This window comes from Musca autumnalis, unplaced genomic scaffold (genome assembly GCF_047663935.1).
Source record: "Musca autumnalis isolate F117 unplaced genomic scaffold, ASM4766393v1 scaffold_4, whole genome shotgun sequence".
NCBI classification, from domain to species: Eukaryota; Metazoa; Arthropoda; class Insecta; order Diptera; family Muscidae; genus Musca; species Musca autumnalis.
Window position 1 is genome coordinate 4,776,906 of NW_027411977.1, and position 21,225 is coordinate 4,798,130.

Consider the following 21,225-nt stretch of genomic DNA (forward strand, 5'->3'; position numbering starts at 1 on the left):
GGAGAACATATTATGAGATCCAATGTTTTGAACAAATTGGTTACCCGTTTCACGAGACATCGTGCATTCCATTTTGCATTTGTAGTGAAATTTTTTAAATATTGAGGGGGAAGTACTGTAAATTGTTGCCCATCTTCGAACTGAGACTAAGTTTTGACAAAATATGACGAAAGCCAAATTTTGGACCAAATCGGTTGATCAGTTCGATTGTTATACTCGTAGCGCTCTTCAGCGGCTATATATGGTGCTATGGGGTTTTTACACCTTTCGGGCAGTTTTATCAAAAATAATGGACTTGCCCCTCAAAAAACTTTTACCGTCGTAATTGAGACAGCGAATACATATGGCTTCAACAGAAATAAAAGTGATTCGAGAGCAGGTCTTAAAGTGAACTTATCCGAAATTTTGTGTGGTAGGTACGCAAAGGAGTGGACAAATATAATCAATACTCAAAACTGATATATATCTGGTAGATATATTAGGGTGTGTAATGTATGGACCACATCGGCCACTCCCTTGAAGACTTTTGGTGCGCACAAATTTTCCGAACATTTTCGAAATTTTGTGGGGGAGGTACCGGAAGGAGTGGACCGATATAACCCATCTTCCAACTTAAACTAAGTTTGCACAAAATATTACGAAAGCCAAATTTTGTACCCAATCGGCTCATCCGTTCGAGAGTTATCGTGCGCACCAGCCAGCCAGACGGACGGACATTGCTAAATCGACTCTAAATTGTCTGAAACACATTTCGTCCAAACATACTTGGCGTCTAAAACCATTATTTCGATGATGCACATTTTGCCCGTATAAAAGTGTATATACCCTCGTTAGCATAAATGCTGAGGGTATAAATATCGATCCGCTCAAAGAACGAGAATGCCCAACACTAGATAACATATAATAATGATCCTAAGAGTATTTGTTATTATACTGAATGACTTTGATGTATGTTTCCAATACCTTTATTCCATTTCGTCCAATACGTTTATTCCAACATTCGAAGCATATTCTATTCCTTAAAAAAAAAATAAATATACTCGTATCACTCGGGTTTTACTTTTACCATAGGAACATCATGTATTTTTCTTAACACTCTCTTTACATATACAATACTTTTTAACAATATTATCATCTACGCATACCGAATCATCGGCATAACGATTCAAGCGACTTACTTCCGTTACATCAAGAAGGACCGTTTTTGTTTTGGTGTCATATAAAAATGTTGCTTCAAATTCCGCTTCATTAGGATCGACTGAGAAATTTATACGATATTCTTGTATTCGCTGTTTATGGACATCCGTGTGTAGATCCAATTTTAAATTTGCTTCGATTATGCGATGTAAGGACATGTTTACACATTTATCTGCGTAAATGTCATCTTGGAGATATTTGTTCATTTTATCTATAACGAGATTTGTTAGATATATCATTTCATCCGAATCTCGATCCATATTTTCGAAAGGGGTACATGTACACCAATGATCCTCAATACCAGCCATTGCGCAAGTACGATTTTGGGGCACAGGTTGTAAGAGGGTTTGGCATGTTGTACAACTAATGGGTAATTGTATTGTTCCACCTTTACCCAAAGAGATTAGGGCCAGGTGTTTTAGGGTAATATGAATGTCATAGGGACTGGTTAGCCGATTTTTATTTAATCTTAGGGATTCCACAATTTCCGGATGTTGATCTTGGAACCATTGAGGAAGTCTTATGAAAAACATAGGTAATCGTTCTTCAACATAACCCTCTTTTTGCCCTCTAAGAAAACCCCAACGGGCACCATGATCGCTGAAGAAAACTACAATATTGTTGTCGAAAATTCCAGCAGTGTCCATATAATTAAAATATTCCACCATACGCTCGTCCATGGTCGATGGATCCGTCCAATCGTTGTGACTGAATGTGTTTGTCCAAAAGAGGCCAAAAATTGGTTTACCCAAAAAACGTTCAGCAAATTCGATACCAAAATCATAGACATATTCTCCATATCGTCGTGGACCAATGCAATATTTTAAACCTGACAGCTCTTTAGCTTCCAGTTTCTCTTCTATAGCCAAAAGTAATGGACGCTGATAATAGTCTGTCGGAGGTTTTACAAATCCCGGCTTTAAATAGTCAAAAGTACTCATTTCGCAAGCATCTTCGGAATAGGCCGTTACCATGTTCTGTTCCTTGAACCAATTGAAAAGGGTTGAACAATTGTCCAATCCGCCTTCAATGTGATAATGACAATGTTCGTCTGCTGCCTGCAAATCCATACCTGTAAAAATTGCCATTATATTGGGAAATGTGTTGTCGTCGATCTGAAAGTAAATCAATAATAAAAGATTTGTATAAAACATTTAAAGAAGGGCACTTGAAGTAATTTCTATGACTAATTCATTGGGGGAAAAATAACAAATTCATTTTATTTGTTGCACCATTTTGTTACAATTTAATATTTATGCCCTGTTTCACTAAGAGTTTGAAAAGTTAAGTTAAGTTTTGGAAATTTCTTAAATTTTTTAGTTATGTTTAAGACGATTCGAGTTAAAATTCGTTCGAACTACTAACAAACTTCTGTTTTTTTGAAAAATATCTAATTAATTTTTTGTATTCAAACAAACATTTTCTACATCGACAGGAGTTTGGTAGTAATTCGAACGAATTTGAACTCGAATCGTCTTAAAGAAACAGTCCTTTAGTGGCAACATATCTAAAAAATTAAAGAAATTTCGAACTCTTTACATGTACTATTCAGCGGAAAGGAAAAGCACAGGGAAAGTGGTGTCGGATTTATAATAGCCAAATCTTTGAGAAAAACTTTGAAATCATGGTTGCCGATTTCCGACCGAATAATAACAGCACGTTTTCAGACAAATATTAGGAAACATATCACGATTGTGCAATGTTACGCTCCAACTGAGGATTCGGAGGATGAAATAAAAGACGAATTCTACAGCCAACTTACTGCTACTCTTAAAAATATACCATCTCGTGATATCCTTCTGCTTACTGGAGACTTTAATGCGACGATTGGAAGCGAAAACAATGGATTGTCACATATAATGGGTAGGAATGCACTTGGAAGAAAGAATAAAAATGGAGAGAGACTGATAGAAATCTGCCAAACGTTTGACTTAGTTATTGGAGGATCAATATTTCCACATAAGGCAATACACAAATACACATGGTCACATCCCAATGGCCATTCCCGAAATCAAATAGACCACATCTGCATTCGCCGAAAGTGGAGGAGCTCACTGCTAGACGTGCGCACGAAGAGAGGTGCAGATATACACAGCGATCACGAGCTAGTAATCGCCGAGATACAAATAAAACTAAAAAGTATTAAAAGGAAAAGTAACAGCCGCCAGGCAAAACATCTGGATGTCATTAAACTGCGAGAGCAGTCAAAAAAAGAAGAAGTTGGCGAACTACTACGGGAATGCATTCCAACGACAGAAACACCTTGGGAAAGAACAAGTTCCCAAATTAAGAATATAGCTGTCCAAGCAATCGGATACAAACAGAAAACAGATAGGAAGCGATGGATTTCAGACAACACCTGGAACCTCATACAGGAAAGAAATACCTTAAAGCTGCAAAAACTTGAAAATACAAATCTCAAGGAGAGATACGAGGACACGGCGAAAGCAGTGAAGAAATCAGCTAGAGCAGACAAACGAAAATACTTCGAGAATATGGCAAAAGACGCAGAAGTAGCCGCAGCAACACACAACGTAAGAGAACTGCATAATCTTATAAACCGCATTTCCAACAAAAATCCGAAACGGAACACCGTTATTAAAGACTTAAATGGCCAGCTACTTACAAACACTGAAGACCAAACCCGCAGATGGAAGGAGCATTTCGAAACAATAAGTAATATCAATGAACACACTAATATTCCAAATCCGACTGTGCTTTCAAATATTATTCCCAGATGCAGTTGCCCAACATCAGAAAACCCTCCCACTGTTGACGAAATCGCCTCGGCAATACTGAAGCTAAAACGTAACAAGGCACCAGGAGAAGACGGTATACCTCCTGAGATTCTTCAAGCAAATCCTGCAGTCTCTGCAGAAATTCTCTACCCATATATTCATCACGCCTGGTGTAATGAAGAGATACCAAATTCGTGGACAAAAGGCGCGGTAATTAAATTACCGAAAAAAAAAAAACGATCCAACCATTTGTGACAATTGGAGAGGGATAACTCTCCTTAATACTATCTACAAAACTATTGCAATTTTAATAAATAAAAGGTTGGAATGTGTGGAGGAAACTTTAAGAGAAGAACAGGCAGGGTTTCGACCACATCGCAGCTGCGTCGACCAGATCAACACACTACGAATCATAATTGACCAGTCAATTGAATGGCGAGCTCCATTATACCTGGTGTTTATCGACTTCCAAAAGGCATTTGATTCTATTAAACGAAACGCCATATGGGAGTGCCTGCGCATTAGAGGTGTACCACTAAAAATAATAAATATAATCAAACGAATGTACGACGGATCCACGCTACATGTTATACACAATGGGATGCAAAGCGAAACGTTTACAACAAACGCTGGAGTGAAACAAGGATGTCCTCTATCACCCCTCCTTTTTGCTGTTGTTTTGGATGAAATCATGACAAAAGTATGCCAGAAGAAAAGAGGAATAGTATGGAAGCTACATGATCATCTAGAGGACCTTGACTTCGCGGACGATATCTGCCTAATATCACACAAATTCAGCGACATGCAAACAAAAATAAATGACTTGGTGGATATAGCAGAGTCAATGGGCCTAGAAATAAATATACAAAAAACAAATGCGATGTGCATAAACAACACTTCATCGAACAAAATAAAAATAAAAGGCCAGGAAATAACATATGTGCAATCTTTCTGTTACCTTGGATCCATCATATCAAATGATGGCGATATTGGGAAGGATGTATTAAACAGACTGAATAAAGCCCGTTCAGCATTTGGAAGGCTATATAGTACCTGGCGGTCAACCCAACTATCACTGACAACTAAATTAAGAATATTTAATGCATGTGTGAAATCTACCCTATTGTATGGCAGTGAAACCTGGATGACGACGAAACAAACGGCTCAATTATTACAATCATTCATCAACAAATGCCTACGAATAATATGCCGCATATTTTGGCCTAACACAATCAGAAATACAGAGCTATGGTCCTTGACAAATGAAGAGCCTATATTGCGGCAATTATTAAGAAAGAAATGGAGTTGGATAGGCCACACTCTGCGCAAGCCTCAACACAGCATCCCAAGGATAGCCCTAGAATGGAACCCACAGGGCAGCCGACGTCCAGGCCGTCCAAGCAATACATGGCGAAGAACAACGATGAAGGAACTTGAAAAACAAAATAAATCATTCCATGACTTAAAATCATTGTGCCACAATAAACCTCTATATAAAACTCTTGTAGAAGCCCTATGTTCCCAAGTGGAATAATAAAGGAAATAAAAAAAAAAAACATGTACCAATAGAAAACAAGCAAGCTAACAGAAAAACATGAAAATATCGTTGGTTGTACTGTTATATTATATTAAAAAAGTACTCGTCAATTATGTGTGACCCCCTATTCCGATGGTATACAATTTCAAAGAGCTCTCGAACTATTAATTTATCATTAACTACGGGATGTAAAACCCCTTCAAGGATACCACTGGTTTTTATGCATTTTCACGACTTTACCTTTAATAACAAGTGAGAAAAGGCTATAGTCGGTACGGGGCCGACTATTTGATACCCTACACCACTACCTCTGTGCATTATCTTTTCACTCGAAAACATTTCTTTTAGGGAGATACGAAAGTTTTCACCTATATGGCTTTTATACCAAATGACTTAAGGCGAACTGAACCAAAATAATTAATATTTAATTATACCCTACACCACACAGTGGTAAGGGGTATTATGTCTTTGTGCATTTGTATGTAACATACAAAAGGAAACGAAATAGACCCATAGTTCCTTTTGTGGATATACATATAATCACTTTCTGAGTCGATTTATGCATGTCCGTCCGTCTGTCTGTCTGTCTGTCTGTCCGTCTGTCCATGTATTTTTGTTCGCAACGTACAGGTCGCATTTTTTGTTCGATTCAGCTGAAAATTGGAGACTACAACTTTTTTAGCCATAGGAAGAACGCTATTGCTTTTGGTGAAAATCGGTTCAGATTTGGATATAGCTCCCATATATATTTTCGCCCGATTTCACGTATTTGCTGCACCAAACACGCTATATACGTCCAATTTCGATGAAATTTGGAATGTGTGACTGAATTTGGTGCAAAAATAAATGTGCCAAATTATATCGAAATCGGTTCAGATTTGGATATAGCTCCCATATATATGTTCGCTCGATTTCAGGTATGTGCTGCACCAATGACGCTATATACGTCCGATTTTAATGAAATTTGGAATGCTTGACTGAATTTTGTCTAGAAATAAGTGTGCCAAATTGTATAGAAATAGGGTCAGATTTGGATATAGCTCCCATATATATTTTCGGCCGATTTCACGTATTTTCTGTACCAAACACGCTATATGTTTCCGATTTCGATGAAATTTGGAATGTGTCACTGAATTCAGACTAGAAATAAATGTGCCAAATTATATCGAAATCGGTTCAGATTTGGATATAGCACCCATATATATTTTCGGCCGATTTCGCGTATTTGCTGCTCCAAACACGCTATATAAGTCCGATTTCAATGATATTTGACTGAATTCGGTCTGGAAATAAATGTGCCAAATTATATCAAAATCGGTTTAGATCTGGATATAGCTCCGATTTATATTTTACATATTCACAGTGGTGTAGGGTATCATATAGTCGGCCCCGCCCGACTTTGATCCTCTCCTTACTGGTTTTATATTTGACTACTATCGACATCACCAACATCAATATTCTTCTATCTCTGTGAGAAAATTTCGTGATGATCCGATCAAAATTCTGACCTGTAGTGTGATATCAGAAAAAGTGGAAAAAAGGGATGCATTGCCGACTATAGCGATATCTCTATTATTTGACCACCTACGCCAACCTACTTTGCATAATTTTAAAGATTCGATTTTCTACTTTCTTAGTCAGTCTTTGCTTTTAGAAGGTCCCCAACCAAAGGTGTGATATCCGTCATTATTATTAAAATCGCAAAAATGAAAAGTTGGGTTCTATTAACAACTAATGCGATATCTTCGTTGTTTGACCAAAAAATTTTCATTGCCAGGTTTTCATTTTTGTATACCCCTTATAGACTCTGAGATATTTGCTTTGGAATAAAATGTTGGATTTTTCTCCAAATATTTTTTTTGCTCATTACGATTACTAAATATTATCCGACCTTGACCAAAATCAATAGGCTTCTTCTCCTGTGAGACCCCCACTAACTCTCGAAATTTCGTGACGATCCGATCAAAATTGCGACCTGTAGCGTGATTACAAGGTTTAGATGGACAGACGGACGGACTGACGGACGGACACACATAGCCAGATCGACTCAGCTCGTCGAGCCATTCATTTTGGTATACATAAGTATGGGTCTACGACCATTATTTCGATGCGTTACAAACTTTTTGACCAAAACCAACTTATATTACCCTCCCCACATAGTGGTGTAGGGTATAATAAACCAGTTTAACTAAAAATTTAAATATAACCCGGCAGGAAAATTGCAATAACGCAACTATTAAGAAACACCGTTAACCCATTTCTTCCCGTGACCAATTTTTTACTTAAATACTTTTTATGGCAATTAGGACGCACTCATGCCAAAAATCTACTCAAAAATTTTTCAGATTTTTTGTTTCCCTGGAAAATGGTGTTCGAAATTTCGAACACTGGCGCTTATTCTATATGTCAACTTTGTGTGGAAGTAAAACTTTTGATTTATTTGCTGTTTTCTTGATTTATTTTGTTATATATTTGAAAGAAATGGTAAATTCATAATGTTATTATTTTTGAAGATATGGTTGTCGATATACCTTATCATTGACATCATCGGTTGTTTATTTCTTTCCCCATTATCACATCGAGATGGCAAAAGAGTGGTATTGAGTCTTCTTTGGGCCTACAAAACTTTTGCGATTAGCCGCCATGTTTTAGATTAGCCCCTATAGAACGGTTCTGCTCAATTTTCTTTTTCCTTATTTTTTTCTTTATAGAAATTTAGCCATGTTATCTGTAATTTAATACATATTTAGTCTTCTTTAAGACTACTAAACTTTCACCCAGAAATTTGTCAGTATAGGTTCACGTTTTATATAGTGCCCACCTATCCTACATATATGGCTGTAGGATCTGTATACTCCGTCTGTACACGCCTCGGATCGTTTTGTAATTTGTTGCAACTGGGAAAGGACTTAAATAGAGGCAAACTATAAGAAAATAACAAAAAAAGAACGCAATAAAACAGGTGTCTATTGGCTTTTTACCTGCTTTTTGTGCACAGTCAGTGGCAATAAGTGGGCTAATGTAGGTCCACTTTTTGATATAGTCCCACCATACAACGGACCGCCCGCTTTGGGGTCATTATCATTCCGTACAAATTCTATAGCTCTATATTCACCCGTTTAGGAAAATATAGATTTTTGTAATTGTTTCTTAGATATTTTTGTACACATAATTTTATTGGAGAATATGACTAAACAAGTTATATGACGATATCCGAAACTATAGCCATTCCCGAAAGCAAATCAATTTCAACTAGTTCCCCTTTAATGAAAACATATATAAATTTGCAAAAAATGAGTATAAGCTGAATTACTTTATAAATAATAAAATTAGTTCATTTATCACCAAATAACGATACAGAAACGTACGCAGGATTTCATTTCGGGGGGCCACCTTGACCAAAAATTATGCAATTAAAAAATGTTGTGTAGCGTTACATAAAGCTATTTTAAAGGGTTTTTAGTTGATTTTATATGAAATATTGACACAAAGTATATAATTTCAATAGAGAGAGTTTACAATATTTTAGATATAACTTTGAAATTTGGAACTGAGTATAATAAATTAGTCTTTGGATGTTTATCCAAATGAATGAACCATATCAGTAGTGCGATTCTCTAACACATTTTTTGAGTTAACGACAAATATCGGTAAAATTAAAATGTCTATAAATTCGGTAAGTAACGTTATTTTTCGGTAAGTTAGCGACTAAACGAAAGTAGTCGTAAAGTTCTACCGATGGCAACAGTGTTGTCAACTTTTATTTGAAATTTTCATTCATAATTTTGCGTTTTAATTTTACCGACAAATGAGTTAGAGAATCGCGCTACAGAGCCGTTCAGTATAGTCCCCATACAAAAATTTCGCCTGGTATTTTGAAGTTTTTACCCAATTTCTCTAACAGAATTGACGCAATAACTAAAAAATCTTTCAAATGAATATTACCCATGTAGGTTTACGTTTTAATGTATCCCAGAATTTTTAACCACAGTAGCTCTTATTTGGCATTTTCGATTCCATTTCAAAGATTTTCAGTAGATCTTCTTTAAAGTACATATCGATATATCACACATTAACTTCAGTCCCATTAAAAAAGTTTCGTTATCTTATTAATTATTAAGTTATCAATTGAACACATTTTTACCGCGAGGACTGACTCTGATAAGAAGATCTATCTAAAACCCTATTATGTAATGTTATTTGTATACCAATAATTAATTGAAATAAATAACTTCAAAAAAAGAATAACTCGAATCCGCGAGTGCAGATTGGACTTGTACCGAACTATTGTAAGAAAATAATATTATTTTATGTCATAAAAACACCAAAACTTTACTATTTTACCAGAGGTATGGACTCTATCACGACAACTAAAAATTCAGAAAATTAAATTTATGGTTTGTTCCAGTACTGCAAGAATCTACACATTTTAGTAGTAAAAATGTGTAGATTCTTGCGGGTTCCGGAGCAGGCATTTTGAAAAAAAAAAACAGAAAACATTTTTAACAGGAGTCGGACGATACGAACTGCGACTCACAGACTCCGAATTCTACTCGCAGTACTGTTTGAGACTACGAAATCCACATTAGGTTTTGGGTAAAATTTTAGCTAAGTCCTGACAAAATAGGTTAAGTCGAAAAACTCCATCAACTGATATCCCAATGGTTGTTGTTCCGCCTTATTTCTTTCTTAATTGTACGATTAGATGTTTATGAACTCGATGACATTTAAAACTTTCCAAGGACTATTGCTTCTGTCGGCACAGCGGAGGCAAACTTATGAAAATTCACAACTTTTGTTTTCTCGAAAACAAGTTAAAAAGTATCAGTCAGGTTTGCCGACATAGATATACCCTCAGCCAGTGTGAGTAGAGACTTTAATCTATAGACAGGTCGAATACGGACTTCATAACCAAAATCTTTGTTCTAAAAATTGTGTAGTCATAGAGTTTCAGAATTTCATTGCCTTTTTGGGACGCATAAACTTTCCCACAAAAATATCTAAACATTTGGGTATAAAACTTTACGATTGTGGGCGTTGCAAATAAATGCTTATGTTGAGCTCATAAATTTGACTTCAATAAGAGCGCAAAATTTTGCACTTTTGTGGAGCAGATACCTAAAAGAATGGTCCATTTTGGAAGTGAACCTAATTTTGGAAGTCATTCATTTTGATGGTTATGGTGTCAAGCCGTCATTTTAGTTGGTCATGGTAAGATTTAGAGCTTTTGAACCATTATGTCAGGAAGCATGGACTTACCCACGAAAAATAGAATATCGCTGTAAACAAGACCGCAAGCAGTAGTATTGGTCAAAATGTCCAATGGATTCTCAAACAGCCCTTATATTGAAATTTTGTTAGGGAGGTAACCGAAGATGTTGTCGCGTATAGACCCTCTTGGTACTTGAGATACATATGTACGTCCGGAAGTAATTTTAAGATGTTCAAAGTTTCGGTGAAATCGGATATTGAAATTTTGTGTGGGAGGTACCTGAAGGAGTGAACCGATATAATTAGTGTTTTGGGTTTTCCCGGTTTTTATCATTCCCGGGAAACGGGAATCATAAAATCTCCATTCCCGGGAATCCGGGATTTCCCGGGAAATTTAAAAATAAGAGATTGGATCAATATTACTATACTTCTGACGTTTCTAGTTTCTTTTTGAGTTTTTGAGCTAGTTTCTTAAGAAGTATGGATTTGCCTCGAAAAATTTGTACCGTTTTAACTGAGGTCGCACACAAAGCATGTTTCCAAACATTTAAAAGAGTGTGGGATATTTTCCCTTCTACGGTTATCTTACGTACCAACTACATAGGGTAGGTAGCTATGTAGTTGGTACCGGCAGGCTTTTTCTGAGATTTTGGGCCTTTGCCTTAGGAAGAGTGGACTTGCCCTACCAAAAAAAGTTGCGCCGTCGTAGCTCGGCCTTCAAGTAGATCTTTTTGTAAAGAATTTCAAAACGATTTGAGATGAGCTGATAAAGTGCAATTTTCCAAAATTTTGTGTTGGAGGTACCCGAAGGGCTGGGCCGATATAGTCCATATTCCAACCTGATACATGACTAGATGAAATAATTCAATGTGCAAAATTTGGACCAATTAGAAAATTCCTGTCTGAGTTATCTTTCCAAGAATCCATTTTAGGTGTTGCCGTCAAGATTTCATTGAGCTTTTCAGACATTATCTTAGGAAGTGCGGACTTGCCCCCTACAAAATTTGTACCGTTTTAAAGGGGGCCGTAAAGAAAAACTGCTAAAAAAATTTTTCAAATAGATCCGAGAGGAGCTCTTAAACTTCACCTCTTCCGAATTTGGTATGGAACGCGTTCTATGCCTGGAACTAATATTACCATATACAAAACTATGACCGATTCGATTACTCCCTTCGAGAGTTCCGTAGGAAACGCACCATTTTAGTCATAATTGTTTAACTTTTGTGGGGAAGGTACCGGAAGTAGTGGACCACTGATATGGTCCATCCATCTTCGAACTTAAACTAAGTTTAAAAAAATCTCGAATGCCAAATTTTTGACCTAATCGGTGCCTTTGTTTGAGAGTTATCGTGCGCACCAGCCAGCCATCCAGCCGGACCCACTTTAGTTAGCCCAATGACTGATAGTATAAAAATAGCACTTTAAAATAGAAATTATTCTTTCACACTTAAATGGAACAGAATAAAAATCCGTCGTTATAGTCCATATTTTTGGTATGGCTTTTATAACTTGTTCCCTGAAAACCCTTTTGTAGATTAAAGTTATTTCCAAATCTTTTGTAATTTATTGATTCTGTAAAATTCTGTGATATAAAAGTGACGGGCATAGTTTAGTCATTCATTCACTATTAGTTGCGATACATTTAAATTTAATTTGTTTCCCGGGAAAATCCCGTTACCATAAAACCGAGAATTCCCGGGAATTCCCGGTGCGGGATTTCCCTACCCAAAACGCTAGATATCCATATCCGAACCTAATCTGTGTCTCAAAGAAATCGATTTGGACCTTCGAGAGTTATTGTGCGCACCATTTTAGCGAAACATTTTGTAGTCTAGTGGTAAAAAAGGAGTGGACCGATATGACTTAAAGTTCGGTTGATCCGTTTGAGAGTTCTCATGCGCTCGAGCCAGACAGACGAATGAACTGGGCTAAATCGACGCCAAATTATTTGAAGCGGCTTTTGTCGAAACGTATGAGAAATCAAAGGCCATTATTTCGATGAGGTACATTTTTATCGCTAGCCTAAAAGCCGAATTTACAGCAGATTTTAATATCATTTAATCAATGTTTGAGCATTAATGTCGTTTACGATTGTTTTCAGCTACAACTTTGTTATTGATAGGAAATAAATTCTGGTAGGTATGTTACTTATAGCAGATATTAGCACTGCGTACGTCCCTGTAACGATATATTAATAAAAAAGAAATTAAGAAATAAATAAATTAAAAACACAAAATGAAAAAAACGTAAAATTTCAATTCCTCAGCAACCACCGGGTCGTTTTTAATGCAAAGAAAACCTAATAAACGAGTCTTAACAATGTGCGTGTTTTTCTGTTTTATTTGATTTTGAAGTGAATAGTAGTATAAAAAACAGGGTTCTCAATTCTGAACGGTTTTTATTTACTTTCCAACTTTACTTGTTTGCTTAATTAAAACATTTTTAAAAAACTAAATACTAGCAAAACAAGTTGCAGAACACCGGTTAGCGGCATTATAAAAACAAAATGTCGAAAAGAATAACTAATACAGATTGGTCAACCAATATAGTCCAGTCAAAATATACATTGAAATCGCAAAAATTCCCACAAATCTGAATTTTGGTGGAGAGCTAGGGTTTGCCATTAAAAGCAATGTCCTAAAAGTCCCCAACAATCCCATGTATGCAAAAACAGTTAAAGGTCAAAATTTAGGATTTTTTTAGATTTTCCGATTTTTTCTTGAAAACGGCGGGTCTAATCAAAAAGTGATTAGAGCAAATATTGTAGACAGAAATATTCACTACAATTTTAGTCTTTATATTTTTTCATAGAAGTAACCATTCTTGAGTTATAGCGGTTCTAAAAAACACCTTATTTATATGCACTTATAAGGGAAATACGCACATATTCAGATGAAACGGCTAAAATAACCGGAGTAACCGGATCTGTCCCCCAAAAATATATGGCTGACTTCCGAAACGTCATTTGCTTTGTAGTACCCTAATAGTACGTTTACATTTAAACGTTAAATAAATCCTCATAAAGAAGGTTAACCCGACAAACAGATCTAATATAAACACGACGTAATAAACATTGAAAAAGTTAATTTACCTTATTATAGCCTGACAGCTCAAACCACTGATCATTGTTGTTTATGTATTGAAATGTTGACGGCATTACGCGGCGAATATTGAATCGTGACATTGTATCGATGCCAAACATTAATATGCCAAACTGCCTATAATCGTTATTGCTGCTGCTGTTGAATTTTTCATTTATATCGTCAGGTTGTTGAATAAAACTCATGCCATCCCGATAGAATGTTGGCGAATCCACTGTCCCATTACACTCGATCAATGCATATTCAACAAAATCTGGCACAATGTAATTGTCATCAAATGGCTCACATTCCCACCAGCTGTGTCGAAATTAAGACAACAACAAATTAATTTCTATTTTTTTGTAATCAATGCCAATTTTTTGGACCTACCCATAACCGCGTTCACCATCCCGCATTAGTCGTGTGTAGCAGCAATTAATATCTTCATCGGTTCCATTTAAATATTCATCCTTGAGAGCCTCGTTAATGTGCAGGATGTATAATTGCAAAGATTCGTCGTATGTTTTCGTAACCAATAACTGCTTATCGCTGCAGTTGGGGACTATCTTGCCATCAAGCCATGTCTCCATTTCCTCTACATAATCAGGTAAAAATGGATCCATCGATGGCATATGACAGTTTTCGCTCCACACCAAATATCCTTCTGGTACCTCTATTGCCGGTGTTATTGGCATTCTATTGTAATTCGTTGTAACATCTTGTGTGACAATTTTGAAATGTTTCCAATGGATTTTATTGAGTACAGTGTACGTTTCATTGTTGTATATAGATATAAGAGTTATCAGTGAAATCGCAAAGAACACTTTTACTATTGTTTGAAGCGAAGAATTCGATTTATTGTTTATAATTTGCATACTGGAAGAGCAGACCGTTTCAACAACAATTTAAAATACATATTTTATTTCGGACATTATCAAAGAAATTGTGTTCAATAATAAATCTCTTGTATGTGTATGAATTAATATGTCTAAATAATATCGTTCTATCGGTATTGAAATTGCATTCGATATAGTCTGTTTAAAAAAGAACACTTTGAAAGTCACGGAGAGAAAAAAAAATAAACTGACCAAATTGAAATGTTGTGTGTTTAGTTAGAGTCATATTTTTGGAAAGATAAATGGAAGGAAATTATGTTTGAACAAGAACAAGATGGATTCATTAACGTCTGACTGGGTCTTAATCACCCTTAAGGTAGAAACACAATGAAATACGCCGCTTTATCACGCCCAGTTTCATGTAAAAGACTAAAGGCAAAGTACTACCTAATTCTAATGAATTAGGCAGCATTTGAATTAGGTAGTACTTGGCCTTTAATCTTTTACATGACACCTTTATTACTGTTGGCGTAGTCGTAGGCATGCAAGTGTCGTACACGTTTTCGTTGGCTTAATTTTAATTTCTTATATGGCGGAAAATGATACACTACGATTTTTTTTTGTATTTTACAGCATCATAGATTCATAAAATATCGAAAGAAACACATATATTTATCTTGGGATGAATTTTTTGGGTTAGAAACAAATCCCATATAAGTCCTTAGCGAGTCATTTATCAGTCTTTTTATCAGATGAACTAATAATCAAAATATTTTTTTTGATTCTCCTTTGGTTTTTGTTTTGTTTTGTTTCTTTCGCTTGTTTTGCTTTCTTCTCTGCTTTGTTATGACTATTAATTATCCCTTATGTTGCATACGTGAACATACGTCACAAAGTTTTGTAGAAATTGTATATGAGAATTATATAGAACCAAACCGTTATGCTTAGAAAAAAAAAACAAAACAATCAGCTATCTTTTCAAAATATGATCAGAAGATACATAAGAGGAATAAACGTAAGAAAGTTGTTGTCATCGGGCAAAATACGAGCAATGAATTGGACGTGGTAACCAGCAGTAAATGGGTACATTTATCCTCGTTCAAGCCATCTGTATCAGAGGAACAAATAATAGCGTATGTCCAAAGTAAAATTGGCATAGATCGTGAAAATCTGCTATGCAGGAAGCTTGTTAAAAGGGATGCAAATATGGATACTCTAAGAAAAGTTAGTTTTAAACTTGGTATTCCAGACGCTTGTTATAATGCCTTATTGAAACCTGAGGTCTGGCCTGCTAATGTGAAGATTCGGCCATTTCAGTTTTTTCAGCGGAGCCAAATGCCGATAGCACAAGCATAATATCTGTCATAACATAAGGATTTATTTCCAAAATGTATCTGGTCTACGTACCAAAAGCAAAGATATGTTTCTGCAAACATGCCAATGTAATTATGATGTCATTATTTTCGTTGAAACATGGTTAAATGATGATTTCGCAAGTGAGGAATTCTTCGATACTCGCTTATTTCAAGTGTTTAGAAAGGACAGGGATTATGCTGGATTGAATTGTTCAAGAGATGGGGGAGTACTAATTGCTGTCCGCCATGCTATAAAAGCTTTAAAAATCAATTTACCTGATACCAACTCTATTTTGGATCAATTGTGCGTAAAAATTATGAGTCACAAATCGCTAATAATATTCGCGTCATATATACCTCCCAATAGTTCATTTATAGTCTACGATGAACATGTGCAGAACATTGTCCACATTTCCGAAGAATTTAACCAAAATGAAATAGCTGTATTTGGTGATTTCAATCTAAGTAACCTGATATAGAGCGAAGTTGCTGTTGCTGAATATTTGTATCCGATGAATGTTAATTCTGATATCGAAATAAATGTTATTGATAGCTTTTTAAGTATGAATTTAAAGCAGATTAATCATTTTACGAATTCATTAAATCGAATATTGGATTTAATTTTTTTGAGCGATAACTTGAAGTCTGAAATTAGAGTTTGCAGTTATCCATTTTGTGTCCCAGATATGCACCATTTAGCTCTGGAGCTTGATTTAGAGTTTGTTTTCTTTCCAAAGTGCAATGAATCGAATAATGTATATTTAGATCTGGTCAACTGTAATTATGAGAATTTAAAGTATTCTATTGATTCATATTGGGCAAATTGTTTTAAAAACTTGACTGTCACCGAATGTCACATATATATACCTCAGGTTTAAAAAAGTTGAAAAACTTAAGAAATAAATTCCACAAATCATATAAAAAGTATAATGATACTCACAGTTTTGACTTATACAAGCATTACACTCGTGAGTTCTCTTTCCTTAATAAGTTTTTATACAAATAATATATTCTCAGTTTTCAGGATAAAATAAAAGATAATCCCAAGTTGTTCTGGCAGTATATTAAGTCTAAAAGAACTTCTAGAGATTATCCGTCAATAATGCATTTAGATGATGTTGCTGCAGAAGACACTGTTGATGTATGCAATTTGTTCGCTTCATTTCTTAAATCAAATTTTAATTATGATTTGCAAGATTTCTGGATTTCTTGAATTGGTGCAACCTTGTATGAATTTTGGATATATCCAATTAGATAATGAAGATGTTTTCAGAGCTATTGATTGTTTAAAGATGTCAAATAAGATCGATGTAGATGGATTCTCTGCTTTTCTTTTAAAACAGCTTGCGGTTTCTGTCAGCTTTCCGTTAACTAATATCTTTGATACTTCCTTAAGGGAAGGTGTTTTTTCTGATTGCTGGAAAGTGTCGTTTGTTACGCCAATTTTTAAGTCTGGAGATAGATCAGACATAAAAAATTATAGACCTATCTCCAAATTATCTAACATCTCGAAAATATTTGAGCAACATGTCTTATCTCCTAATCAGCATGGATTTGTTGAAGGTCGCTCAACGACAACAAATCTATTAAAATTTACTAATTTTTGTATTCAGAGCATAGAGAATCATTGCCAAGTTGATGCCATTTATTTAGATCTTTCCAAGGCATTTGACAAGGTCTCGCATTACATTCTACTACAAAAGCTATCTAAAATGGGCATTCATTCTAATTGTTTAAATTGGATTAAGTCATATTTATCTAGTAGGAGTTATACTGTATCAATTGATGGTATAAACTCTGAAGCTTATATTGCTAATTCTGGTGTTCCCCAAGGTAGTATCCTGGGTCCACTTCTGTTTAATTTCTTCATTAATGATCTATCCAGTTGTTTGTCTAATGCACAATGTTTATTGTATGCTGATGATATAAAACTATTTAAAAGCGTTAAAATTCTCTTAGATGCAACTTTATTACAGCTTGATTTAACTAATATTGTGAATTGGTGTGCAAGTAACTGTATATTACTTAATCTTAATAAATGTTTTTACGTATGTTACGGTCGTTTGCGATCTCCAATTATTATGGAGTATTATGTTAATTATAAGCGCATTTCACAAGTTTCAGAAATACTAGATTTGGGTGTTTACTTCGATTCAAAATTGGTATTTAATTTGCATATTGACTACATTATGCCCAAGGCTTACGCTCTTTTAGCCTTCATAAAACGTCAATTCAAAATTGGTATTTAATTTGCATATTGACTACATTATGCCCAAGGCTTACGCTCTTTTAGCCTTCATAAAACGTCAATGCTCTGATTTCACGGACCCTTATGTCCATAAGGCCATTTACTCTTCCCTTATAAGATCTAGATTAGAATATGCTCTGGTTGTTTGGAATCCAACAACTTACACACAAGTTAATCGCATTGAAAGGCTCCAAAAAAGTTTATAAAGTTTGCACTTTTCTCAATAAAATTTTAGCGTTCCATTTCTTAAAAATCCTTCGCGAATTTAATAGAATTAATGTACAGTCAAACTTAGATTTCTCTGATTCTATTATAAAATTCAAAAATATGTTAGAATTAATTTATTTTTATTTAATGCATTAGTCTGTAAGGAATTTGTACTCCATAGACGAAATAAATAAAATAAAAAAAATAAAAATTTTGAACCAAATCGGTTAATCAGTTCGAGAGTTATCGTGCTCTCCAGCCATTACATATGGTACCATAGTAGAAAACTTTTACCATCGTAATTGGTGTAGCGAATGCAAGTTGCTTCAACAAAAATCAAAGCGATTCGGAAGCAGGTCCTAAAGTGAACTTATCCGAAATTTTGTGTGATAGGTACACGAAGGATTAGACAAATAATGTCCATATTCGAACCTGATCTATATCTGGTAGATATATTTGGATGTGTATAGTATGGACCAAATCATTTTTGAACATTTGTGGGGGAGGTACCTGAAGGAGTGGACCGATATGGCTTATCTTCGAACTTAAACTATGTTTGGACAAAATATTACGAAGGCCAAATTTTGGACCGAATCGGCAGATCCGTTCGAGATTTATCTTGCGCTCCAAATACTACACACTGTATCATAGGGGGTTTTTGCACCTTTCAGGCTATTTTCTTAGAAAGTATGGACTTGCTTGACTTGTTAAAACTTGTACCGTCGTATGGGGGCAGTGAATACAAGTTGTAGCAACAAAAATCAAAGCGTTTTGAGAGCAGGTCCTAATCTGAACTTATCCGAAATTTTGTGTGGGAGCTATCCGAAGGAGTGGACCGACCATATTGGAACCTCATCTAAGTCTGATAGAAATTTCACGATGTGCAAAGTTTGGATCAAATCGGTTGATCCATTCGAGAGTTATGGTGCGCACAATTTTTCCGAACATTTTCGAACTTTTGTGGGGGAGGTACCGGAAGGAGTGGACCGATATAGCCCATCTTCGAACATAAACTTAGTTTGGACAAAATATTACGAAAGCCAAATTTTGAATCGAATCGGTTGATCCATCGAGAGTTATCGTGTGCTCCAGCCAGCCAGATAGACAGACGGACGGACATGGCTAAATCAACTCCAAATTATCTGAAACAGATTTCGTACAAACATACTTGGGGTCTGAAACCTAATGGTTTCGATGAGGCATAAAATGCATAAATGCTGAGGGTATAAAAATAAAATCAAATCAATTTCAAAATAATTTGTATGCAAAATTATGAAAATATATTGGAAAACAACTAAAATAAATACAAAAATTTACTACCAATATTTATTTTCGTAAAAAAAAACTCGTGTTTTATCAGACAAATTTTCTATAGAGTCCTCATTTTACAATTCATACAAAGCAATTTTCTTAATTCTTATACAAAAGATTTTTTTACAATATATATATATTTTTTAATTTTTTGTTGTTGTAAATTTTTCGTGGTACCAAAAAATAACACTACGACAAGCACTACGCCAATGACTGCACAAACGTCTACGCCAACCGATTATATTGATTGTAAAAAATGTAGGGTTGGTTTTTCTTCTGGATTAAAAGTTTAAAAATGATCTAACAATACTATTCATTTTTGTTTCCCAAATAATTCTTTAAAAAATGTATATTTTAGTTTTTTTTTGTGCAAATACATTCATAATACGAATTAGTCGTTACGACACGTCAACTTCCAATTTGGATACGATAATGTCAACCGTAATAAGGGTGTGGGGGATCTAAAGAATTATATCGATTATTTTCATAGCCTCTACATATTCTTACGATCGATTTTTAGAAAACGAAGAAAGCCTTATCCAAAAACTTTTCCACGCCTTAATACAATTGTACTGCAAGATGGTAGATATTTTTAGGACGATGTCTGCATTCCTAAACTGAAATGGCTTATTTGTAGTTGTTTCATTAGGATGAATGTCATTATTTGTGACATTTTTAATATATTAAATTGATTGAGCTATTATGATTTAGGAGTTTTATCGTAAGATATAATTTTTCCCATAATAATTGTCTTAATTTGACATTTCAGGTTCTCACTAGATGTTTCCGATATAGATTCACGTTTTTGTGTAGCTAAACAAAAACATTTCCGCCAGCTCTTTTAGAAAAATCACACACCGATCACTGTTCAACACATACGCATACATGAGATTTGAATTTTCGACACAATCATTATAATAGACATTATACATACAAGCTCTGTTCCAGAACTAAAAAGTTTTTACAATTTTTACCACTTTTACACATTTTGCGTTCCCGTACACAAAATTTGTATGAAAATCGTTTACGACTTTTACAACTTTTACGACTTTTACCACTTTATAAAGTACGGGAACAGGCCAACAGTTACTTCTTTATTAACAAAAGTTGCGTAACATATTAATTATTCTTCTAAGACACAAAAATCACTTTCACTGATTATTAATATAAATTCTCAACACATTTATACTAGGTTAACGATTTGTTCTAGATCAAAGTTGTATATTCAAACCGATTTGTTTTATCAAGATGCGTTGCTTTCGCAAAGACAATAGCTACTACAGTAAGAGTCCAGTGGCATTCTTCTTCTCAAAACGACAGATTTGAGCAGGTATGAATCCATAATTATATATTATAAGTTAATTTGCATTCAAACAAGAATTTAGTGGTTAATAATCAAACCAGTTTAGCTGATATTGATTGGCATTAAATTTATTTTTATGCATTTAATACAAAATTTTAAATTGAAAAATATAAACAATATGCCTAAACAACACCAAGAAGGG

At 34.9% G+C, this 21,225-nt stretch overlaps 1 protein-coding gene across 1 annotated transcript; it reads right to left on the reverse strand.

Moving 5' to 3' along the window:
• Positions 1-1,076: 1,076 nt before the first annotated feature.
• On the reverse strand, positions 1,077-20,983 carry LOC141401748 (uncharacterized). Its single transcript, XM_073982149.1, has 4 exons — positions 20,695-20,983; positions 14,154-14,592; positions 13,775-14,081; positions 1,077-2,312 (listed from the first exon to the last, which is right to left on the reverse strand). The coding sequence occupies exons 1-4, from the start codon at positions 20,705-20,707 to the stop codon at positions 1,077-1,079; spliced, it is 1,995 nt and encodes a 664-aa protein (XP_073838250.1). The 5' UTR covers positions 20,708-20,983.
• Positions 20,984-21,225: the final 242 nt, after the last annotated feature.

Bases quoted from the DNA above. Each gene is read 5' to 3' on its own strand.
- LOC141401748 (XM_073982149.1), bottom strand. The intron at 14,082-14,153 runs GTAGGTCCAAAA...ATTTCGACACAG, and splicing joins GATGGTGAACGCGGTTATGG to CTGGTGGGAATGTGAGCCAT. The intron at 2,313-13,774 runs GTAAATTAACTT...ATTTACTTTCAG, and splicing joins AGCTGTCAGGCTATAATAAG to ATCGACGACAACACATTTCC.